Below are 27,064 nucleotides of genomic sequence, written 5' to 3'. Positions count from 1 at the left end.
TTCTGCATGCTCTGCTTCAGCGATCCGGGTTCATGGGTTTTGATCCCAGGCGTGGACCTATATGAATCGTCAGCCCTGCTGTGGCAGCAACCCACATACAAAATAGAGGAAGATTGCCCACGGATGTTAGCTCAGGGTGAATCTTCCTCAGGAAAAAAAAAAAAAAGTAATGGCTATCTATGCACAAATAACCCAACAACTTCCTTTATAAAGCAGAAACTACAAGAGATGCAAGTAGAAATAGACAAAAACAACTAATAATAGGAAATTTTAACCCACCACTCTCTGTTCAAGACAGGTCACATGGACAGAAATATATAGAAGATGTAAAAATAGCAGAATCAATAAGATAGAGCTTATGGCTATGTATTGAACTTAACACCTGGTTAATAGATAATATACCTTCTTCTCAAGTCCTCACAGAACATTCATAAAATTTGATTACGTATTAGGTCACAACAGGAACTTGAGTGAGTTTCGTAAAGTAGAAATAATACAAACATCATTCCCAGATCACAGTGCAATGAAACTAGAAATTAATAAAAACATTTTAAACACAGAAAAGCCCTCCTACCTCAAAACTTAACAATTTTTAAACATCCTGTGTGAAAGGGGAAATAAAACCTAAAATTATAAAATTTCTAAGAAATAATGATAGTGACACACACCACATGTCAAAATTTATGAGATAAAATTAAACCATTTATAAGAGAAAAATTCATATCAATAAAAATAAAAGAATGAAAATATAGCTTAAAAAGCCATAAAACAAACTAAAAAAAGAAAGCACAAGAAAGGAAATAAGAAACGTAAAACAGAAATTAATGGGGTAGAAAACAGAAAAATAAAGCATTAAAAATCAACAAATAGGCAAACCACAAGCTACCTTAAATCAGGAGAAAAGGGGAAAATATACGCAAAATAAGAAATGAGGGGAAATAGCCATTGAAACAGAGAAAAATTTTTTAAAATGCTAAGTGACTACTTTGCATGAATCTCCTTCACAGGGGTCACTTTGTATACTCACCAGCAATGTGTGCGAGTGCCTGTGACCCTACGGACTTCGCACCAGAGTGTGCTGCAAGCTTTTGAATCTTTGTCAATCAGATTAGATAGATTGCATAGGATATCTCAGTGTAGTTTTATTTTATATTTCTCTTATTCTGAGTAAAGCTGAACATCTTTTCATACGTTTAAGGACTTTTTTTTGTGAACTGTATGTTCATGTCTTTTGTCCATTTTTCTATTAGTTTTTTTGTTCGTCTTTGTCTCAAACTTTAAAAGTTCTGGGCCAGCCCGGTGGCTTAGCGGTTAAGTGCGCATGCTCCGCTAGTAGCGGCCCGGGTTCGGATCCTGGGCACACACCGACGCACCGCTTCTCTGGCCATGCTGAGGCCGCGTCCCACATATAGCAACTAGAAGGATGTGCAACTATGACATACAACTATCTACTGGGGTTTTGGGGGAAAAAAAAGGAGGAGGATTGGCAATAGATGTTAGCTCAGAGCCGGTCTTCCTCAGCAAAAAGAGGAGGATTAGCACGGATGTTAGCTCAGGGCTGATCTCCATCACAAAAAAAAAAAAAAAAAAGTTCTTTATGTTTAAGGAAGATTCACACTTTTGAAAAGATAACTCTATACCTTCAGGAGGACATATTCTAAGGACAAAAAAACACAAACTTTGAGCTTAGTAGATTTAGTTCTGGTAGTGGTATTGGTGTAGTAATTCTAATACTATTCTGTGTGTCCTGTAGGATAAGCAAATGAGTAAATATATTGATGTTATTGAGAACAGGGTTCACTATGTGACAAAGGAAATAAAAATATGGAATGCGGAGAGGAAGAACTCTGTGGTGTTGGATTAGAATTAGGGATATCAATACAAACTCATTCTTTTAAAAATCTACATATATACAAATATATGTATGTGTATGTATATACATATTTATGTACACACACACATTAACAAAGCAGGTAATAAAATCTAAAAGTTTTGTTCTAAGTGTATATATCCTTGCTCTGTCCCTCTTAAAGGACTTAAAAACAATGACATTTCAGTAGTAATGAGCATATCTTTACCCAAACTTTGGTTTCTAAGTACATTTCCTACTAAAATCTCCTTGGAGAAATGGCCATTTCTAGGTCTGTGGCGGCAAAATAAGTGCAAGATAAGCCTGGAACATCTTGTGCTAGACAGCACAGACATGTAAAAATGACACAGAAACCAATTTGAAGGGGCTCCCACTCACCAAATTTGAGCATCAAAACCAACAATGATGGTAAGGGATTATACATTGAACAACAAAAGAGAATCCGTGAATCTATTGTAATACTTAAAAGAAAAAGTGGGCAGTTAATTTCTAGAAATAGACATGAATTGTGCTTTAACTTACGTAGGTCCCTGTATGCATAGTCATAGTATCTTTCAAATTAGGTATTATTGTTTCTAATTTACATATGAGGGAACTGACACTCTAAGAGGTTAAGCTAGTTAGTGGAAGAGCCATCACTCTGCAGGTCTGTCTCACTTTTCAAAAAGAGCCTGTGCCCTCATTTATTACACTAAAAATCAATTGCTAAAAATGTTTTTATTATACTAAAATACATATAATAAGTACTGTTTTATAACCTGATTTGTGAACATCTTTCTCTATTATTTAATATTTTTCTACAGCATTGTTTTTAATGGCAATATCATCCTCTATTGTATGTAGTCATTGATTTAATCAATCCCTATTTGCTGGACATTTAAGTACTTTCTAATATCTTGCTATTATGTACAACATCATTCTGAACATCGTTGTTTTTAAATCTATTCAGATTCTTTTCTTAGTATAAATTTCTAAACATGGGATTGCTGAATCAAAATGTTTAAAACCCATTTTCAGCACTTTGGGTATATATTGCCAATTTGTCCAAACGTTTTGCAACAATTTATACTCCTACCACAGTATGTGAGAGTGCTCATTTCTCTGAATCCTTGAAAACTTGTGATATCATTTATAAAAAAGAAGAGAAAAAAAGCCATTTTGATAGGCAAAATGATATTTCAGTGTTTTAGCTTGCATTTTTAAATTACCACTATGGTTGAACATTTTTAAACGTCACTGCGAACTTGCATTTCTTCTTTTGTGAATTGCCTGTTGATGTCTTTTGTCCATGTTTCTACTAGAGGGTTCAGCTGATATTTATTGAATTATAAGAATTTCTATATAAGATTTTAACATAAACTGCGTATTTTAACAGTGAATAAAAAAGAATCAAAATTATAATTTTAAGTCAAAGGGAAAAAATAAAAGCAAACACTGTCATATTCTTTCCCCACATCTCCTGATATCCTGGCACAAGATATTTCAGGAAATTTTAAGAAAAATTTTAGACCCATTTTCAGAGATTATATGAAGTTCAGTAAACTTCCCATAGCCTACCTTTTCTATAAAGCAAAACTTGAATCTATTTCAAAATTAGAAGACAAGGCCTTGGACAACAAAGTGATCAATTTTAACAGAAATGCTAAGAAGGTTGAGATAAAAAAGAGAAGAGATTATAAAACAAGTAGAAAATATATAGTGTATGTATGACTTCAGTTACATGTGACCCAGTAATCCAGTAAAATAATCAAAGTGTCCGTATAAAAAGATTATTCTACTGATGTTCATGTATATTGAATTGATGGGGGGTTGCTTTACAGTTTCCAGTTCTCTCCTATACACTTGCCTGAGACGGATGGACAAAATTAGTTTGAATAATCAGTCTGTGGGCAAAGAGCAGCGTTTTCCTCCATGCAAAGGCAACTAGTTGGCATAAAAATTTAACCTATAACACTGGCCTCATTAGCCCAATATTCTAGCCAAATTAGTTCAGTACTAAGTGTCATTGAACAGAAGAAATGGATCACATCCTCTCTGGGTCCTGAATAAGAGAGAAGCTAGTCTGTGTGTCCTAGGGCAAAGCACTTCCTCTCTCTAGCCTCTAGTTTCCTTTTCTGTAAAATGAGGAGATTGAACCAGATGGTTGATCTGTGGTCTTTTCTTTTTCCAAAATAAGCTTTTAATTTTAGAACACTTTTGGATTTACAGGAAAGATGCAAAGATAGGACAGAGAATTCCCATATACTTCTCACCTAGTTTCTCCTATTATTAACATCCTATCTCACCATGGTACATTTGTCACAACTAAGAAACCAACATTAATGATTACTTGACACTTGATTCGGATTTCACCAGTTTTTCCCCAATGTCCTTTCTCTGTTCCAGGATCCCATCCAGGATAGGAGATTACATTAAGTGTCATGTCTCCCTAACCTCCTCTAGTATGTGACAGTTTCCTGTCCTGGATGACCTTGACAGTTTTGAGTAGCACTGGTCAAATTTTCCGCAGGAAGTCCCTCAATTTGAGTTTTGCTGATGTTGTTCTCATGTTAAGACTGGGGTTATGGGTTTGAGGGAGGAAGACCACAGAGGCGCCATTATCATCACATAAAATCAAGGATACATGCTATCATATACATGCTATCACTAATGATATTAACCTTGATCAATTGGCTGAGGTAGTGTTTGCCAGGTTTCTCCACTGTAAAGTTACTCCGTCCCTCTTTTCCAAACTATACTCTACTAGTGTGTGGTCTTTTCGAGCTCTAACATACCATGATTTTATTATGTTACAAGCAGATTCCCTTACCTGCACAGATCAATTTGCTAGAGTTGAATCCATCACCCAGCAATGCATACTTTGCTAGGTGACTCAGCTGAAAATTTTCTTGGGACCCATTTCATACTATATGGCTATGTGAGAATTCTCAGTGATGTTTCATAAAATGAGACTCTAACCACATTCTGCTAACTTCTGTAGAAAGTGCACTCTACTAGGAAATGATGACAACTTTATAAATCTTAGGGATGCTCTAATTTCTGGAAACCTTGTACCAAGAGAACCCAAAATCTACAATTTCCAAACGCAGTGATCATGATGATAAAGAAAAAGCAATGAGCAGCTTTGGGGGATGTTGATGGGCATGAGGAGAGAAATGAATATCTGTTCTAAATTAAGTCAAGGATTTGGAATTAGGAAATTAGGTGAAGTTTTGTTTTGTTTTATTTTGTCTGTTCTGCTATACAGCTGTGTGAAGATGGCAGCTGCAGTTCTCCCAGAGACTGGAGTCCCTCTACAGTGCTGTCTCCAGCAAAACATAACTACACAAACCTCTTCTAGGGCAGGAAGCAGAAGATGCAATGGGCAAATGACCTGCCTTTCTCCACTTCCAACGTGGTTTTGGAAAGGCTAGTTTAAGGGAAGAATTAACCAGGCTTAATAATAATCGCTAACATTTATTGAGCATGTATTGTGTGTCAGGCATTTTTCTAGTACCTTACATGTACTACTGACTCACAAGGTCCTCACAAGAACCTTATGGGGAAGGTGCTATTCCTATGCAAATTTTATGGTGAGGATACTGAGACACAGAAATTAAGTAACTTGCCCAAGGTCACCCTGCTACTAACTGTCACAGAGTTGAGATTTGAAACAAGGCACCTAAGCTCCAGAGTCCCTGCTCTTAACTACCACATGATGACTGCTTCCCTTTAGATAAAGTGTAAGTTCCAAGAGGGCAAGGGTTTTTGTAACCAAGCAGTCACTGTTGTATCCTCAGCACCAGTACAGTGCCTAATACAACAAATAAGTATTGCGTGAAAGGAGGAGAAGGCCTGAGGATCCTGATCACGAATCAAGCCCAAACATTGGTGACTCTTCTAGAACACTGTCATAGTGCCACCTCAGAAACCACAGAACAAACTGGGTCATTGTAATCTCTTCCACTTCACTCTCTGTATCTCCCCATCTGATCAAATATTATAAGGCAGCTAAGAAGGCTCGGTCCAGACCCAGCTCTAGTTGTCTACTACTCATCTGTTTTCCGTCTTCTCTTATACCTCTTGAATCCCCAACCTCATATAAGCCCTGCTTTTTAATGCTAACTGTGAATAATAAGATAATAGAAAGGGTTTCAAAATCTCAAAATCTAAATATTTGCATAAAACACATACCATGTATCTGTGGCTATGATGACATGATGCTAAATCAGAAAAGTGAGTTTCAAAGCATTAGCTACCAGGGGTTGAGAACATAAATCAATGAATACATTTCCATTTTTAAAGTTTAAATACATGCAGGACAAATGGGTAAGAGGAAGAGAGAGCTTCTGTGTAGGTCAATTTCTCACTCTCCATAATCACCAGTTTTATTTGGATCTTTTTAAAAGAATATGGATATTATTACCAATAAGCACTCAAACCAGGTAAGAGACTGTTTACGAATCTAAGAAACTTCCGTCATCAATAATGATGATGTAATAGGCAGTGATTTGGACCATAGTGAAAGGAAGAATTCGTTGAGCAGAAAATGAAGTAAAATGAGAAAGAAAAAGAAAATTTGAAAGAAGAATGAAAAGTGCTGATTCCTGGCTAACTTGATATTTTCGCTGCATTGTTCATTAAGATTTTTTTTTTTTTAAAAGTATCCCATCATTATGCCGCTTATTCCTCCTGACTCTACAAAGCAAATAATAATACTAAAGTAAATAAGATTTGAGTTATGGAGAGCACTTATTGGTGCTGTGACTTGAGATGAAAACACTAAATAATTGTGTCTGTCTGATAAGGAATACACAGATGGGCCCGTTATGCAACTGCAAATGGAGATCATATATTAAACCTGTGATAAGGTACCCAAATAGACATGTTATTTATAAATATTGCTGCAGCCTTGGAATGGAAAATATAAAATACATAGTAAATGAAAGTTTTAAGATAATATAATATAGAACTGGGATATTAAAATGATTTATTACCTTGATAGAATCTTTTCTAGCCTGGATATTGGATAAAAGTAGGACCGTACTAAGGCAAAAAAAAAAAAATGTATGCTGCAATAGAGAATAATGCATTTCATTTAGAAAGGAAATGTAGGGATTCAAACACGTGGAGCAACAAGAAAGCTATCCTCATTGCCTCTGTTGTACTGACTCAATCTTTTCTCTAATTGGCATTTAATTTTACTGTTTCACCATGGCCAACTTGCCAAATGTGTATATAAAACTGTTCAAGTTAAAATGCTTTTTTTTTTTTTTCCTTACTTTTTTTAAATTAATGAAGTCCTTTCTTTCAAAGGAAATTTTACCCATACCCAACACGACAGCTTTTCAGGCTTTCAAAAATTTTTGAAAAGGATCTCAAAGCCATATTGACTCCATTCAAATTGCTTTGAAAAGGAACATTTAAGTATGTTTTATTTATGTTCATGTTGTCGTGCAAGCACAGATAATGTTTTTTTGTAGAAAATGTATACATATAACCCTAAGGAAAAAAAGAAAAAACTTGAATGAAACTGCTGAGGCAAAAGTAAGGTACTATAAATAAACATGCACTACTTCCTTTATTTAGTTCTTGAAAAATGCTTCTCTGAAAACTAATGGTTTTCAATCCTGCATGTAATCTGGTTATTACCAGGATAAAACCGAGATCTGAAGGTAATTTATCAAAGGGCCATAGTTCACTCATATACCAATTTGATGTTTAATATAATGAAAATGGGATTTATTTTAAGATGGAAAGGTAACCTGGTTTCTGTAATGTTAGCAGTCACCGCATTTAATTCAAGTAGCGTTTATTTTTGCAGTGATGTTCCTTATTGCGGAAGCATCTAGCTTCACACGATGTCCACTGAAGTATCGGTCTGGTGAGATTGCTTCCCATAGGAGTTCACTTGAAAGCTTGAAGGCATCAGGGGTCACCATCTGGGTAATGTACTTGGTATATTTTTCAGGAAGGGAACTGTCCAACATACAAGTAGATCTGTAGCTTTGACAAGCTTTGGCAGTAAAGTACAAAAGCAGTAGTATTCCTTAGCCTGAAGGAACATGAAGCAAGATATGTAAGGGAACTGGTGGAGGAAAAAATTGCTGACAAAAAGGAAAAACAAATTATCTTGAAAAATATCACATGCTTTTGTATTGGCATGATTTGAAACTTATGACATCATCTATAATGGGCAGGACTTTATTTGTGAGACAGATTTCAAATTTTCTAAATAGGTTTATTTAGTAGAATCAGAAAATAACACCAAAAAATTCTTGCAACAGATAAATATAGCAACTTTAGCTGAATATGAGGGCATTTTAAAATGCAAGATGAATTTCTTGATTGCAAAGTTGTATTTGCCTTACAAATATTGCAATTTCAAGGTTTACTTGTATATTTATTATCAAAGCCCTATTTACCTTGTTATTAAGTGGATTTGAATTTTAACTGTAAGAGAGTGGACACAAAACACCAAAAGATACAGAATAACATGGAAGGTTTCATATCTCTTGACACAAGCATTATAAAGATATTCTGATAAATTTAACTGTCTAAAAACAGTTCTTCCCAGCGCTCAAATTTTCCTTATTCAGATATTTTGAGGATAATTTTTAGGCCAATAGATTTCAAACTATATCTTTGGAGTTTTTGGGCAAAGCTTTTGGAACCCCAGTCCTTTTTAATCTGAAAAGTTCTGTTTTATGTGTTTGGGGGTTATTCATATTTAATTGCTAAATTGTTCTGCTGCTTTAAAATGTTTTGAAAAGCTCTATTGTAGACAGAAAACAGTAATAAAAGAGATGGAATAAAACAATGCATCTATCCATTCAGCTTTAAAAAAGCTTTGTTGAGCACCTAGGTGTTTTTTTTATTATATAATAATACATGAATACATTATCATTGTAAGAGATTCTAACAATGTTGTGAAAATATTGAAGTTCCCCTCAGCTCCCCACTAAAGATCGATAGTTTGCTATTAATCTTTCTAGTTCTCTTTTTATGTATTTACATATATAGAAATACATATTTCTTTTTTACTTAAATAGGATCATTGGCTATGCATTGTTCTCCAATGTGTTTTATACAAATCTTAGAGCTCTTTCCATGTCAGTACATATAGGTCATCCAGTGGTGTGCTGATAAATGTTTAACAGCCAGCTCTCTGGGCAAGAAAGCCTTGATTCGCAACATTTGCTGATTGCTAGAGTGTTAATACATCCACCATGGTGATTTCAACTACCAACGTGAAGTCACTGAAGGTGGAATTGGGAAGAGATGTGCATAGTTGGCTCTTGCAAACTGGTTAAGTTGGCCCCAGCATACGACTGGATCAGTCCTTTTTCTCTCTTTTTTGGCTTTTTACTTTGAAGTAAATTTAGACATACGGAAAAGTTGCAAATGTGGCACAGAATTCCTGTATACTTGTCACTCAGCTTCCACCAATATTAACATCTTGCATAACCATCGTACAATTATTAAAAGTAAGAAATTAACATTGGCATGATGCTATTAACTCAACTCAGAGTTTAATTCAGATTTCTCCAGTTTTTCCACTATTTTTTTTCTGTTCCAGGATCCTGTCTAGGATCTCACATTATGTTTAATTGTCATGTCTTCTTAGTTTCCTCCAATCTGATAGTTTCTCAGTATCAGTCCTTTTAATTCTTACATAGGGTTTCGTAGTATGGGTATCCCACTCTCCCATAGATGGATATATTGGTGGTTCTGGTTTTTTTCCAACTATATTGACAAAGGCATTATATTCACAATGCTATATTGACTTCCCTTGTACATGCCCCTTTATGCACATATATGAGTATTTCTTTAGTACAGATTCCTAGAAGTAGAATTTCTGGGTCAAGGAACATTCCAAATTTACATTTTGATACATATTAAAAAATTGCTTTCCAAAGCCACTTCACCACTTTACAGTCCTATCAGGAGTATATAAGCAGAGTACTTCCTGGCACCAGGGGTAGAAAGATGGAGAAGACATGGTCTCTCCCCTTTGTGTGCTTAATAATGAGGAGGCAGACATATAAACAGATATCTTCAATATAACATAGTAGGTTGTATGATAGGGTGCTAAAAGAGAAATACCATATCTCTTTGTGAAATGTTCTAGATAGTCAAGAGCAGTACTGTCCAAAAGAAATACAATGCAAACCACATATATAATTTAAAATTTTATAGTAGCCACATTTAAAAAGTTAAAAAACGGTTAGAATTAATTTAAATAAAAATTTTATTTAATCAAATATATATTCAAATTATTATCATTTCAATGTGTAATCAATATAAAAATTATTAATTGGATATTTTACATTCTTTCTTTCATACTAAGTCTTCAACTCGACTAGCCACATTTCAAGTGCTCGATAGACACATGTGGTGAGTGGCTACCATATTGGATAGTACAGACCTAAGTCATTCAGCACGTATTTCCCACATCTACTTCTAAAGCATTCCTATGGTCTCTCCCTTATAAGTGAATACTTGCCTTTTGAAGCGGAATAGAACAAGGAGCATTATCAATTATAAATATTATTGGAGACCATCAGTCTTAAGAGAAACAAAGACCTACATCCTGACAGAGAGTGCAGAGAAATAACTGCAGAGAGACTTGGAGGTTTCAGCCTATAGGAATGTACAAGTTAAGAAGAGCTTCTTCTCATGAGGTCAGCCTGCCTTGAGATCCAAGGTGTTTGATGGAGTTTGGCAATTGGGGACAGTGAGGTATTTCATTTGTTACCTTAACTTTGTAATAAATTTATAATATAAATTTATAATAAATAAAATTAACTTTATAATAAATTTATAATTTCAGGGAATAGCTCTTTGCAGTTAGATCAAACAAGAAGGACAATAATTATAAAATGTACACGGCTCGGGGCCGGCCCGGTGGCGCAAGCGGTTAAGTGCGCACGCTCCGCTGCGGCGGCCCGGGGTTCGCTGGTTCGGATCCCGGGCGCGCACTGCCGCACTGCTTGGTAAGCCATGCTGTGGCGGCGTCCCATATAAAGTGGAGGAAGATAGGCACCGATGTTAGCCCAGGGCCGTCTTCCTCAGCAAAAAAAGAGGAGGATTGGCGGATGTTAGCTCAGGGCTGATCTCCTCACAAAAAAAAAAAAAAAAAAATGTACACGGCTCAGCACTAGGGAACATTTTTTAGGAGAGCATTAAGGACTGCCATTCTTAATCAGCTGAAAAGACATTACTCCTGGAATATCTGAATAGGCATACACATTCTGTCCAGACATTGAATTTCAGTGAAGTGCAAATAATGGGACTGGTGCTCCCTGAGAGATCTGGGTAGTGTCCGTCTCTACTCATTGAGGATGCATAGTTTTATATACGTCTTTAGGAAAAAGAACTTTGACTTTGGGGTCAGGAGTACTTATATTAGATCTACTATAACCACCAATGCTCATTTGGTGGTATATCTTCTGGTATGTGTGATTTTAGTCTTATTACTTTCTATTCACTTGTGGTACATTGGTGACCAGTTAGTGAAGTTGGTTAGAGCACAGAGATAGCAGGATTATGGGTCCAATCCTTCTGATTGTGAGTTTTCCTTCTACTCTTCTCTTTCCTGACCAAGCTCCAGTCATACTGGGCTCCTTAGTATTCCTCACATATTCCATGCAAGACTTCAGGGTTTTGTATAATTGCTGTTCCTTCCTCCTGGAAGATTCTTCAACTAGGTATTCATGTGGCTTAACTTCTTTCAAATCTTAGTTCAAATATTACCTCCTCAGAGAGGCCTTCCCTGACCACTCTTATTTTTTCTTTATAGCACTTATAAGTACCTGACGTTATTTCATTTATTTGTTTCTTTGTCTCCATATAGCTATATTATATTAATTATATCATATCTTCATTCATTGTCTGCCTGTCTTAACCCACCACCCTCTCATATGAGTTCTAGGAAGGTAGAGATTTTTTTTTTTTATTCAGTGCCATAAACTTAGAAAAACAGTGCCTGGCACAAAGTAGGCACTCAAAAGATATTTGTTGAATCAATATATGAATATAACAACACTGTCCTGCTTGTTCTTTACTGGTTATACCCTTAATTGTAGCCAGTTGGCTCATAATGTTTACACTTGGGTTTAGGGGACTTGCCTAAAGAGTGTGGCTGTAAACACATACCATAGATCTGGATGGAGGGTCCACTAGAAGCTAAGGACTCTGTGTCTTCATCTTGTATCCAAGGCTGATATGCAACCAATGTGTTCTGGTTAGGCTGTATTGGTTGTTTATATCTGATATCCGTATTGGTCAGCCAGTACCTATGCTGTCCTGGCTGTTAAATATTTTTATCACTTTTGCCCATATTCCCAACATTCCCAGTGTGCCCAGCATAAGTTTTGAAAATATTTGTTAAATGAACCTATAAATACATCCCCATAGTAGAAGTACTGCCATATCTTTCTAGTGGTGTATTGGTATGGCCCTAAGTCAACATAATTTTATTTATTGGTCTTAGTATGAACAAAATATTATTTATTTATAATAGAACGCAAACACTGGAGTTATTTAGTTACCTCAGTCTACCCTGAACACAAATGCACTTTTTGACTTCCTTTCGCAACTCAGCATATGGAAGTTGAGTTTGGAGGAGAGAAAAGACCAGTAGCCTTGCCATGGTACCCATAATCTGTAGCAAGTAAGTTAACTTTCATTATGTCTTCATACAAACATACATTACAAACAGCTTGTTGCCTGAAAAAGACATCGCAAACTCAAAACATTATAAAGCTTCACTACCCTCAAAGAGTGTTCTGCTAATTATAGCCACACCTCTTTATTTGTCTTGATTGGCTAGAAGCAGTCCATTTCATTTGATGGTGAAAAATTAATCCTTACCTTATCGTTTTGAAGTGATTCTTAGCACACGCATTTTCTCTCTCATTTTTGAGGGCCCTCAGGGAACTGGCTTAACTCAAATCAAGTATATAAAATAGCCACCTTGATCTTCGAGATGAGAACTGCTATGCCTTTTGTTCCTTATGGCCCATCTAATTTCACAAAAGTAACTGAACCAAGGCAATCAGACACATTTTCAATATAGCTTTTAGTATCTATCATATTCAAATTATTTGGGGGGCAGAGTAGACCAAATTTTCTATAAAACTGATAAACACCTTTAATTCGAGCAAGTATGTTAAACCAACCATACTTTGAGTCTTTTGGCAAAGAAATCTCAGAGATGTCACCAATATAGCTTTATTAGCATGCCATACTGTACTTTACTCAGAACCACTGTTATTTGAGTTTCAATTGTTTCCAATAATTGCAAGAGAAATTCATCAGGCAGCACTGGCCTTAATCCAAAGAAAAGGGTAGAAACCAATTATATGCTTAAAAGTTTTAAGGATAAATTAGAAGGTGGGTGTTAAAAATCTCTTTAGCTCCAACTAACAGTGGATGAATGATTTTCAAATAGACTATCTGGCTAGCTTTCCTGTTCTCAGTTGCTAATCCATATACTATACACGAGTATTAGACATACAAATTAGCCCCTTTCAGTCTGCCTAGTAACATAAGGAAAAATATGAGATGGCTTAGGAACAGATCCACTTTTTTTTTTCCTTTTGGTAAGATTTGGTTGATGTTTAAAATTTCAATGAAAAGGGCCGGCCCCATGACTTGGTGGTTAAGTGCGCGCGCTCCGCTGCTGGCGACCCGGGTTCGGATCCTGGGCGCGCACCGATGCACCACTTCTCTGGCCATGCTGAGGCCGCGTCCCACGTGCAGCAACTAGAAGGATGTGCAGCTATGACATACAACTATCTACCGGGGAAAAAAATAAATAAATAAACATTTTAAAAAAATAAAATAAAATAAAATTTTAATGAAAAAACAATAAAAGGATTTCCCCAGCTTCTGTCCTAGGCACTGTTTTCTCCTAACATTCTCTCCCCTTAGTGACCTCATTCACTCTCACAACTTCCGCTGTTGCCTCTGTGCATATATGATTCTGCAGTCTTGTTCTAGCCTTAATATTTCTCCAGAACTTCAAACCTCCAAACCTCCTATGTTGAATGTGACTACCTGGATAGCCCATTTGTCCCTGCGAACCCAACATCTCCAAAGATGAATTCATTTTATTCCTCTCATCATGCTACCCTGCCCCAAATCAACTAGTCATCATTCAACAAACACATATCCAGCATCAATTATTTGTAGTTAGAGCTGGGCCAAGTGCCGATTTCCCTAACCCTATTAATGGTTCCACGATGCTTCCAATTACTCAGGCTTGAAACCTTAACTATTTTGGATTCCTCCCTTTCTCTTACTTTTTTCTATGCCCACACCCAGCACACCTACACATGTGCATGAACATACACACACACACACACACACACACACACACACAGAGCTTGTTGCCAAATCCTGAGGTGACAGTTATTCAATTTCTCCTTAAGGAATCACCTTCTTTGCATTCCCACTGCCATTGACCTAATTGAGACACATTATTTCTCACCTAGATTATTGCAATGCCATCCCAATTTGTGTTCTTGCCAAATCTTTAGGCCTCCAATTCATCCTTCTCCACACTACTACTGGATTTATCTTTCTACAAAGGCTGCTTTCATGATATCGTTTATTTGCCTTGAGTCTATCAGTGCTCCCCATTGCTATCAAATTAACATTCCTACAGAAAACTGATCATATCATTCATCTGCTCAGAAAATAGCAATGCCTTCATGTTGCCTAATAAATTGAATCCAAATATCTAAGTGTGGCATTCATTGTCCTCTGCAATATGGCCCTAATATACCCTTCCAGCCTTAACTTCCACTACCTTTTATATATAGCTAAACTCCAACCAACCCCAGCAACTCACTTTGCCTCAAATACATCCTGTGCTTTACAAAGTCATATTTTGTTCAACCTGTCCCCTTGCCCCACCCATTGCTGTCACCTGTCAAAGACAGGTGTCACCCTACACATCCTTCAACGTCCATCTCTAATCTTACTTCCTTCATTAAATCATCCCTGATCAGCCCAGCCAATTTTAATATATTGTTCCTTTAAACTATTTCTTTTAAAACAAAAATTTATTTTTCCCCAGTTGGCAAACATCACACATGTTCATTGTAAAAAAATAGAGACAATACAGAAATCATAAAGAAGAAAATTATAATCCTCCATAAGCCCCCCATGCTGTTAACATGTTGCTGTATATCCTCCCAGCCCTTCCTCTCTCCAGACATCAACACATCTACACACACACACAATATAGATCATATTATTCATATTGTTTAGTAGCCTGATGTTTTTCATTTGATGCATCATAAATATTTCCCCTGCCAATTCATAGTCTTCTGCAACATGATTTAATAGCCACATAATCTTGTATTATTTATAATATCAGTTATTTAATTAATCTTTTTCTGATGAATATTTAGATTGATCATAACTTTCTACTAGTTTTTAAATGTTACAATGGATAGCCCTGTAGTTTGGTACACATTCACAGTTAATTCATAGTAATTGAATTGTTGGCTAAAAAGGTAAGCCAAATTTTAAAAGTTTTTTTGATAAATGATGCCCCAATCCCCTCCAAAAAGATGATTGTTTTTTATATACTCTCATCAAGACTGTATGAGAGTGCCCATTTTCCTGCACATTGGTCAACATTGGGTATTTTTAAATTCTCTGATAGCAATTTGAACCTGTATCATGTCAATTATTCTGCATTATATTGTAGTTATTTTATACTTGTATTACTTCCAACCCCTACCCTAATAGGCATCTAGATTTGAATATCTACAGCAGCTGTCATAGGACTTTATGCATATTAGGCCCTCAGGAAATATTTACTGAATTGAACTGAATCAGAGCCATAAAGAAAGTCTCCCATGTTCTCAAAATAGCTTGTCCACCATTACTATGCAGTTTCCCTGTGCAAACCTGAGTTACACAATGAAGGCAAATGGAAAAGGAAGGGGTCACAGCACTGAGGAGCAGAATCCAATCCCACTGTAGTTGGTGTACTAATTCTCCAACTTCTAATCCTATCACTGGGAGAGCTTCAGCCTCAAAATTTTAATAACAGCTACTTTAAAAAGTAGCTACATACATGACGTAGGTATAAATTCCAAGTTGCTTGGCCTAAATAAAAGAAAACTGGTCATAACATTTTTAGACGCAAAGGGACAGCTGGTGTAGAGATGTTCTCAGCAAGTCTGGAATAAGTTCATGTATGGCTTGTTTTCTTGCAGCAGTACATTTGTTCGGCCTGACTTGGCAGTTGCAACCAGTTGAAGGAGAGCTCTATGAAAATGGAGTTAGCAAGGGGAACAGAGGGACCGAATCCATGGATACTACTTACTCTCCAATTGGAGGAAAAGTTTCCGATAAATCAGAGAAAAAAGGTACAGTGATCAAAATGATTGATTGATTATTGATTACTTTTCTTCTAATTTGGTCATTAAAACCAAATCTGGGATGGTTTCACTTCACATTAAATTTCATGATCACTTGAATGACGTACTGTCCGTGGACAGAATAAATACGTGTACATGTCAGGTGAAAGCAAATTTTCCTTTCTCTAGTGCCTTCAGTATAAACCAATTAAACTTTTCAAATACGTTGGCAATTTTGAAAATAGATAAATATTTACAGAATAGAGGTTTCAATACAATGGAAATTACATTTTGCATATAACTACCCTGAAGCAACATAGGATTTTGATTAAGTTCTCTGTGTCCAAGCCCAGCATTTATAGATAACATTTTACAAAGAGTATATGGAAATTTCTTCTGTTTATAATAAGAAAAAGACTTTTATGCTTAGTATAAGGGGGAATGTTTATGTCAAAGTGGGGGAACAGGAATTTTTTCTAGTTAGGGAACATGAGTTCTTCCTAGTTGGGGGAAAAAAAAGCACTTTGAGTACTGAATTGTTAAATTTAATCGACATAAGCTTGAACTACCTGACTTATTTACAATAAATATCACAGTACCAGCACTCCCAACATCTTATTCACATTGAATGATCTTAGTCTTAATATACAAGCATTGAAAATAGCTGGAAATTTGTGTTATTATTTCTCTTGAAATAGGATTTAGTACAGAGGGACTCGAGCAATGTAAAATTTCAGGATGTCAATTCAAAAAGTAGAAATTGCAAACAAAATGTATAGCCAGCACTATCCTAAATATTTTTAGGAGATCAAACATAAACAGATGAATGAATGAATGAATGAATGAATGATACAAACCCTACCTTCAAGAAGCTTCCAATTTTATAGACATGGTAAGAGTTTTATTTTGGTTCATTGGTTGCGAATAAGATATTTTGTTTTATAGTTGTTTGAGTTACTCTTCGTTATTTATGTTTTTAGTTTCTTTTGGGGGGTTATTTGTAGGTTTTGTTCTGTTTTGTTTTTGTTTGCTTTTGAAAACAGAACTTTGCTTTCCTCTGTGCTTTAGTGAAATTAATGCTTAGGGTTCAGGAAAACATTATAGTTTGTTCTAGTTTCCAATGCATGATGCAGTTTGCCTTACATCCTCGTTTAGAAATACTGTTTCTACTGGGCTGACTTTTCCTAGCAATTTCATTGTTGCTGTTGAGAGAGGCTGAGGGTAGTACAGGGATCAGAGATAGCAGAGGAAAGAGTCTGAATACGCTTGGACTTGAACTTTTTCTCCCTTCTCTCCTACTATTTGATTCCTTTATATCTGCAAGTACGAGAGCCACCATTTGGTAGCATATGCCGAGGTGTTTCTTGCCATTCACGCTGAAAATCATGAATTATCTGTTTGAGGAAAATGAAACATGCAAGATAGCAGAAGGTCATCACATAGTTATAAACAGATCATATTCATTTTTGTATTCTAATTCAGATCTCTATAATTCCTTCCCACAAACTAGTTTGATGATGATGACTAAAATTTAGTAAACAATTACCATGTGCCAAGAATTGTTCCAGACATTTAACATGTATTATATCATGAAGGTAACATTATGGTCCCCATTTTCCAAATGAGAAACAGAGGCACAGAGAGTTTAAATAACTTGCCCAAGGTCACAGAGCTAGAAACTGGTGGTCTGATTCCAGAGCCTTGTCTCCTAACTTCTACACTATACTGAAATCCACACACAAAATGTATATGAAAACCACAAAAGACAATTTACACAATGAAAGAAAAGCCCCAGAGTTTATACATTTAGATTTTAGAGAAATTCTACACACCTATATTTTAATGTGCTGTGGCGTTTCATAAATGAAAACAGTTTTTAAGTTTCTGCTTAATTATAACAACAAGCAGACCAAACCAATTTCAATATAATACTTTATTAAGAAAAATCATTACAGGTCGATGCCATGTATACCAAGTTGTTATCTTAAGCTGACTTTTTATGGAAATCTAAACAAAACCTTAACTATAACTGCACATCATAGTTCTGCTATGTTGGGTCTTTATTGCATATTACTTACCAAGTAAAAACATAGCTCCTCTTTTATAATGCCATGTGTATACTAAACCAAACCTTGCGGAAGATGTAATATAGTATGAGAATACTTTCAAATGGTCAGCTGTATCCTTTTATGATTTTCTAGACATCACGCACACCATAAATACAGTTCTAGAAGCTTGTCTTAATGATGCTGTATGCATTAAAATATAAACCTGAAAACCAAATAATTTGTTTTACATTGTTTTCCTTATTCTCCTAGAGGATTGGGCATTGTAACACTGTGGTTAAGAACCTGGACTTTAGAGTCAGACAGATCTGGCTTTGAATACTAACTGTGCTGTTTACTGGCTCTCCAACCCCAGGAAATTAATTGACACAACCTCACTGAACTAGTATCCTCATCTGTGACATAAGGATGATAATAATAGTACCTGTCTCATACAGTGGTTGCGAGGAATAAGTAAGACAATGGAGGTAAACCATATAGCACAGTGCCAGACACATTGTTAATTTAGTAGTAATTACTATTGGGCCAAATGATTGGAAAATTACTTTGAATTTATTGACTTCCTATTAGGTACTGTAGATCCTACTTTCAAACTGGTATCAACTTTTCATGACTGATGGTGTAGGGGAGGAAAACTTTTCCCTTCTTCTCTCCTCGGTTCTTTGGCTGGTCTAATAAGTAAATTGACATAAGACAGATTAACAGGAGAAAAACCAAATTTAATTTCATAAGTACAGGAGCTCATAGAAATATGAGACTCAAAGAAGCGACCAAAGCAGGGAGCTTTTATGCCTTTTAGACAAAGAAACAATAAATTTGTGAAGAATTGACAAGACAAAGGAGTTTGGGCTTAGGGTAGTAAATTAGTGAAGAAATGACCAGGTTTATTTATACAGCCTTCTTGTCTCTGAATTCCCTATCTCTGGTGATAAGGATGCCTTCTACCCTCCAGGTGCAGGAAGGGTACCCTTCACATGGGAGATTTCTTTCCCACTCTCAGTGGGACAAAGGTCAGAGTGTCCTTCTTGCACCAGCTATTTCTTAAGTAACTCTGATTCAAAATAATCACTATGCAAAAATGGCACATTTTGTGGTGACGTATTCTGCTCCCTCTCAATGGTCTTCTTGGGATTTAGATGTTTCCTCTCTTTAAAGTTTGGTCTCTCTTTACTTGCCAATTTAACATCTATTATTTTTTAATAATCATCGGCTTTGTCATCAGAATGATGGATAAGTAGAATGGCACTTAAAAAAAATCAAATGCTACTGAAATTGGTTCCCCACTAACAGTAGTTATATGTATCTGCTTCTCATTAGGAGATTAAAGAGTTTTCTCACCACTTAGTTTTCCAAATGAAAGAAAAAAGAATATTTGATTATAGACATGATAAAATTTTCTTCTTGAAATTTCTTTCAATAATTTGAATTTAATTTCAAAAAGAAGACATAAGTCACAACCACATGTTGGAATCCATCAGAAAAATCAGTTGTCAGCTGCTCAATAAACGTTTATAGAATTGAAAGCATTGTACTAAAACAGCCCCTACTACCTTAGAAGCTTCCAAACTAGTCATAACTCTTTCTCTTCAACTAGTAAACATTATGTAACAACTTTAAACAGAGCAGGGGATATGAAAAAATAAAAGACTTATTCCTAGACCTGAGTCATGCAACTACCATAAATTGGACTAAAAATAATTCCAATGTAATTTATCAACAAATATAGAAGGTGAAAATCTTAAAGATTATCCTATCCAATATCCTTATTTAAAGATGAAGAAAAGGAAGTCCAGAAGGGTCAAGGACACACAGAGAGAACTGAGACTAGAACCGAGGACTCCTGGTTCCACCTCTTCTGTTTTCTCATCTCTTATTGTAATAATGTAACACAAACACATAAACTGCCAAAGAGGTTTTCAATAAGGAAATATCAAAGACAAAAACTGAACAGGTAAGGAAATTGATTTTATTCAGGCTCTTGCAAAAGGGAGAGCCCCCCAGATCTGAAGATCGGAATGTCCAGGCGAGGTGCTTTTGCCTTAGACTTTTATAGGAGGAGTAGATAAATTACACGTGGGATGATTTATAGTTGGGGTTGTTTTGTACTCAGGGGATGTCTCAGTCAGTTAGCCGAACAGGAAATGTTTATCTCTGGCTAGCTAGTTGAACGGGATACAAATAGTTCTCATCTCAGCCAATTATTTATGAGACAGAATCAGGAAATTGGAGGGTCCGTATCTGGTCTTTCAGTAGGTTCAGGCAAAAAGGGAAAGGTCTGTGTTTGGCCTTGTCACAGGTAAACAAGAGACTCGTAGGCGATTCTTATGGGTGTCCTGAGAAAGAATGGACAGAGAGCCTTATCTAATAAGTCATGTGGAAAGAGTTTTTTGATCTGGTTGTGTTCATTTGTTTGTTTCTTTTGCGGTAAGCCATTTCCTAAAACATGAAAGGGTTGGAGGATTTCGGAAAACAAAAAGTTGGGGGAAATTCTTAACCAACACTGTTTTCCAGGAGCATAGGGCTCAGGTAAAGTCCAACATTGTCAGTAGCAATGTATATGAAAACCACAAAAGACAATTTACACAATGAAAGCAAAGCCCTAGAGTCTATACATGGTAGATTTTAGAGAAGGAAGTTTATTGGGTAGTTGAGGATACTGAATTCCTGCAGGTTAGATGCCAAAATAGAGCACTGGGAACAAAGAAGGGTGGATGGAAAGATAGAGAACTAAAGGATACTAAAGACAACTTTTATCTCCTTTACAATTTTTACAAAAGGCTGGCCTTGGGGGAAAGTGTCCTTTCTTTTAAATTCATCCTACAAGATCTATCTCCACAAAGTTGAAGAAAAAAATGACATTTTCTAGTCAGTGTCTGCTGAATATACGACCATGTAAACAACATATCGCTGATTGATATGACACAATTTATAGCCTGTCGTGAAAATGCTTTAGCCAAGACCAAACAGTGACTATAGCTTCACCTCTCTGGGCTCCAGTTTCTCATCAGAAAAATAAGGGAGTTGGCTTTGTAAGAGAGGAAAGATAATTCTCCCTCTACCCTTCTAGGTTCTTGGCTGAGGGGACCCTCCCCCATAATAAAAAGATAGATTAACAGGAGAAAAACAAACAAGTTTAATAACGTGTATACCTCTCGTATACATGGGAGAGACCAGGAAAACTGAGCAACTCCCTGAAATGGCCCAAGTCACCACCTTAAACACCATCTCCAGCTGAAGGCAAAAGAAGATGTCGGGGGTGAGGAGTCAGTTATGGGAGGTGACTAGGAAAAGCACAGTAAACAAGGCTAAGGTTCTTTTGCAGATTTAAGTCCTTGCCTTCTGCAATGATAAGAGTTTCTAGAAATTTAGAATCATCCTCTTCCTGGTACAGAGAGGGAGACACCCCTACAAATGGAGATTTCCTTTATAAATATAAATATTCTTACCAAAGGGTCACTTCAACTCAGTTTTCAGAGCATTTCCTATGTCAGCTGTTTCTTAAGAATAATCAGGTCAAGACAATCATTAATGCCAAAGAGGCATATTTTGGAGTAACAAATTCTCCTCCCCTTCAGCTTGCAACCTCTTTAGGGGCAGGGGAGGGGTACTGGGCAGTGAAACACTTTTTATAGATTAAATCTTATCCAGAAATTACAAATATAAAACAGATAAAAGCCACGTTGCTCCCAATAAAATGAGGGAGGGGAGCAGATTTCTGCCACACCTTCCCCCCCGCCTTCCCATTTCCTTCCTTTGTCCTCCATTCTCTTCCCAGCTGCTGAGGCTTTGAGAAACACAAGGTAATGCTCAGTAGGACTAGCTTATCTCTAAGGTCCCTACAGCTGTACGCATTATGAGTCAGGGAATTCGAATTCTGCAGTTAAGGAAGAACAATTAGCCATTCCAAGTAAAAGTGGGCCTATTTTTGCAAAAGGTGTATACTCCTGGAAAATGGTTGAAATGGATGTCCGTAAAATTTGTAAACCACATTTGCCATTTAAAGTATTTGCAGAGAATTCTGTTGTAATTCAAATAATTAATTCCCAGTTTTCTGCCTTATAAGTTTGAATTTTTGACATGTATGCAACAATAACAGTCTGCACTCAGAGAGCATTTACAATTTCAAAATACTTTAATGTCTTTTATCCACATAACAGTTTTATGCTATAGCAGCTATTGTTCCCCTTGTTTCACAGTTGAAAAAGAAAACACAAGGTTAAGTGACTTGCCTTGCATAATAGACATAACTACAGGCAGAGTTGAGATTAGGATCCGTTCTCTCCTTACTGTTAGCTCAGCATCCTTCTTTGTACCTTTATTTTCTTTCCTTAAAAATTCTTTTCTTGAGCCAATGGTTTAAGCAACAGCTGTCTTGATTAAAGATCTCAATGCAAATAGTCAAATGTGTGTCCCTTCCGTAAGAGTACTTTGCAAATCTTACATTTGACACCAAAGATCTAAGTTCAGCAAGTACTCTCTCTCCTTCTCAAAGCAGAACACACACACGCACAAACACAAACACACGCGGGCATGCACAAGTAGCCTTGGGAATTGAAAGTTAAACAATGAAGTGTACCTTTTATGACTGCCTCTCATTGTAGACCTAGCTGGAGAGGTGTGTGTGTGTTTCTTGGTTTTTTTTTTCACCTGCAGCATAGTTACATTGGAGGCAATTTATGCAATGACAATTGTGGACCTTGAATGACAGGTTGAATTCTAAATTTACTTACAGTTTCACTGATATTTATTTCACAGACCCAGTCAGTAGGTAAAAATTCATTTTGTGGTACTAAAGTAAAGAACTACACCAACCCCACCCAGGTAATCATTGTGCATTCAGATGGAACACAGTCCTGCTGTATAATTCTGTGGTTCTTCAATATTGGCTAATAGCACATGTGGATATTAAAATGCACTCAGCTGCCCTTCGAGTCAACCCATAGTTTCAGTATCTTTTACTTAAAGGATATTAGCGCCCAGGACATTGTGGTAGAATTGGGAATAATTCATATAAGCACAACAAACCACATGAATAAAATAGTAGTAATGCACTAACGAAGACAACAATGTTGGGAGCTTAACATTATTATTTTTAAAGATTGATGGCAAATTACAGTAAATGTTTCCTATAATGCTATACAGATGTTTCTCTAACACAAGGTTTCAAGGGGCCCAGCTAGAGTGCTGCAGCTTGTTTTCAACTATATTAAATCACTTTATCAATATATTTCAGTTTTAACAAAAGCTTTTCTAAAGCATACAGGAGACCTCACTTCTAAAACAGATTTATGGAAAGGGTTACTATGCTAAAAGGCAAACTTATGGTATAAAAAATTCATGTTAAATGTTCTTGGTCATGTATGTTTAATGTTTCATTCTTATTTCATTTTAATCCTCATTTTACTTTTTTTTTAAATTAATACACGTTTCCTATGATGCAAAAAGAAATGTGTCTGCCTTGTGGTCCCTTTAGCCCAATAGTCTACATCTGATAGGGGCACTAAGTGGTGTGCTATAAAATGGTATATTTAGCCTCCTAGACTACTCCTTCAAAAGCTACGGGATCTTCCTCTAACATCCTTATAACATCTTTGTATTTTGGAGGACACAGTCCATTGTAGAAATGTACCAGCTCTGTGTATATCTAATTCGTTTGAGTACCCATTTATATCTTTCAGCATGTATTACTCTTGGAGGAAGTGCAAACATTAACTAGCTTTTTCGTGAAGTCAAAGGCAATTCTAGGGGCCGGCCCTGTGGCTTAGCGGTTAAGTGCGCGTGCTCCGCTACTGGCGGCCCGGGTTCGGATCCTGGGCGCGCACCGACGCACCGCTTCTCCGGCCACGCTGAGGCCGCGTCCCATGTACAGCAACTAGAAGGATGTGCAACTATGACATACAACTATCCACTGGGGCTTTGGGGGGAAAAATAAATAAATAAAATTATAAAAAAAAAAAGGCAATTCAAGTATGTGAAATTTACTTTTGAAAATAAAGTCCTTGAGTTCCAGGATTTAATGCACAAGTCTGCAATTTCCGTGTATAACTTTGCCAATCCCGTAAATAATAATCACATATCCTTTTTTAGCCTTCACCTTTCTAATATTAAAAGCATTTGGTTTTACTTCTGTACTCTTCTTGTAGCTCCTATTTTCTCTTCATCATTCTAGTTGTCTTTTCTATTTCTATTATATACCCTACCAAAGATATCTTGACCAGAGTCTACACAAATACCCTCTTCCCATTGCCACTGGTTCAGAGAGAGGGAAGAATAAAAGTAAAAAGTTAGATTATAATAGAAATGATTTTTGACCACCTCAAATCCTCCATTAAAATAACATCAAGGGGGGGCCGGCCCCGTGGCTTAGCGGTTAAGTGCGCACGCTCCGCTGCTGGCGGCCCGGGTTCGGATCCCGGGCGCGCACCAACGCACTGCTTCTCCGGCCATGCTGAGGCCACGTCCCACATGCGGCAACTAGAAGGATGTGAAACTGTGATGTACAACTACCTACTGGGGCTTTGGGGGAAAATAAATAAAAATTAAAAAAAAAATAACATCAAGGGAAGAAATGTGAAATCTAAAGTACTTGCAAAGAATTCTGTTGTAATTCAAACATAGAAGCTCATGATTTTTAATGCTATATGAGTCCAGGTCCTATTGTAACTGTACTAAGTACTATGGAAAGTTAACAAATGAAGCAAAAGACATAGCTTTTGCCCTTGAGAAAGTCCCTATTAAATGGGAGTGCTGGAAGAAACATGCACACTGTCGAGGAGGAAAAATTTCTCTTCTGTCCTTCTAAGTTCTTCTGGCTGGCCGAATAATTAAATTGATACGAGACAGATAAAGGAGAAAAACAAACAAAAGTTTAATAACATGTATATATCCTGTATACATGGGAGAGACCCAGGAAAAGTGAGTAACTCCCCAAAACAGCCCAAGCCACCACCTTAAATGCCATCTCCAGCTAAAGACAAAAGAAGATGTTGAGGGTGAGGAGTCAGTTATGGGAGGTGACAAAGAAAAAAGCACAGTAAACAAGGGTAAGGTTGTTATGCAGATTTAAGTCCTTGCCTTCTGCATTGATAAGAGTTTCTAGAGATAAGGTCATCCCCCTCTTCCTGGTACAGAGAGGAAGACACCTTTACAAATGGAGATTTCTCTTACAAATGTAAATGTCTTTTACAAAAGCGTAACTTTTACTCAGTTTTCAGAGCTTCTCCTCTGTCTGCTGTTTCTTAAAAATAACCAGCTTAAAATAATCCTTATGCCAAAGAGGCATATTTTGGGGTAGCAAATTCTGCTCCCCTACAGACCTGCCTTTGAAACTTCCCCAAGAAGTTTCACAGTCCAGAAGTTGAGTTGGTAGCTTGTTCCTTCCATCTCATTGAACCAGTCTCAGTCCTGACAATAGATCAGTTTAGTTAAACTCATGTCAGGAGGTGGTGATGCAGGTAGGCTTCCAAATTTAGGCCTATATTATGCAAGCAATCAGGTATTTAATAAAAGGAATTTCTATGGAAACAAAAGAAAAATAATGGTTAATGATTAGAGCAAATTATAGACCAGTTTCTGAGTTCTGATGGTAGCCAGTCTAGAAGATTTCTAGATGTCCGGCTCAGAGCATTTTCAGATAGAGTGAGGGCCGGCAGTAGCAATTTGATAGATTTTCCTAATTTGCAGTTTGAATGTCTGTGGTGATTTTTCTGAGTGGCCCATACAGCAACAGGCACAAAGATTATCCGTACATGAACTGTTGTGGTGATTTCTCTGAAGTTTATATCAAGTTGTCCAACTTTAGTTTGCATGGCTTTGGAAAAAGGGCAGTTTTAGTTCTTAATGATTCCAAGTCAGAAGGGTGGGAGAAAAAAATGGAAACATTAGTTTGGAGAGTTGTAGCCAAATGTTGAAGGAAAATAGAAGAATTCAGGATCCAGTCCAGTTTATAGTTAGAAAACAAAACATTAAAAGACAACGAATAGCTCTAGAATCTAACATCCACAAAGGTGTGTTACTGACACATAATTTTTTCTTTCTAAAATCCCACCTCTAGTTTTACCAAAGATAGCCAAGTTAAGACTAATTTGTTTGCAAAATAAGTCTAGTCTCATTAAACTTGGCCTAATTATTTACATAAGTGCAGCAAGAATGGTGATTGATAATATAGGCTCTTTTAAATCTGCTTTGCTGGAACTTTTCATAAAGAATCTCACATTGAACTTTTAAAGGCCTCTTGAGGCCAGGAAGGCCAAGCCAAGAACTTGTCCTCAGTCTTTGCCTTCAATACCTGTAGATTTGGGTGAAATATTCTCTTCTCAAGGTCCCCAAAATATCGTGAGTTTCCTGAACCTGCCAGGAAGTGACCTTCCTTACTCTCCTGGTTAAGCTGTTGAAAAACTCTGTAACCATGGTACCAGGCTGTTTTTCAAAGGAGCTTTTATTGGCTCCATAAAATCAATCTTAGTTCCTTAAAGCTGTCTGGTCATATCTGAGTTTATGCATGTCTCTCTCAAATATGACATTCCAATCAAAGCTTTGGTAGTAAAACCAATGTTTCCAATTGTGTCCTGTTACAAGGAGAACAGATTATTATTAAACTTATGCAAATAGGTATATTGCTATGAAAATAAGAATACTCACTGAGGGTTTTAAATTCTGGAGGGATCATGTAGGGAGAAAAAGAAAAATGTTTCAATTATGCTTACAAAGGTATAATTTAACAAATTGCTGTAAGTCATACTTAGCTTAAAAGGAAAGGTTTCCTT

General features: G+C 36.5%; 1 protein-coding gene across 21 annotated transcripts in view; it reads left to right on the top strand.

The window, feature by feature from the left end:
* TENM1 (teneurin transmembrane protein 1) overlaps positions 1-27,064 on the top strand; it is a 780,745-nt gene that overhangs the window by 482,716 nt on the left and 270,965 nt on the right. For 18 of the 21 annotated variants that reach the window (XM_058536663.1, XM_058536660.1, XM_058536662.1 and 15 more), the window contains one exon: positions 16,090-16,242. The exons of 1 other annotated variant lie outside the window; for it this stretch is intronic. In XM_058536663.1, the coding sequence (XP_058392646.1) occupies positions 16,090-16,242 (153 nt within the window). Of the gene's footprint in view, positions 1-16,089; positions 16,243-17,063; positions 17,126-27,064 lie in introns of those variants that run through there. 2 more of the 21 variants (XM_058536666.1, XM_058536674.1) reach the window with 2 other exon arrangements.

Source organism: Diceros bicornis, chromosome X, assembly GCF_020826845.1.
Source record: "Diceros bicornis minor isolate mBicDic1 chromosome X, mDicBic1.mat.cur, whole genome shotgun sequence".
Taxonomy (NCBI): Eukaryota; Metazoa; Chordata; class Mammalia; order Perissodactyla; family Rhinocerotidae; genus Diceros; species Diceros bicornis.
The sequence above is the reverse complement of the archived record's forward strand: the minus strand, read 5'-3'. Positions and strand labels throughout refer to the sequence as shown.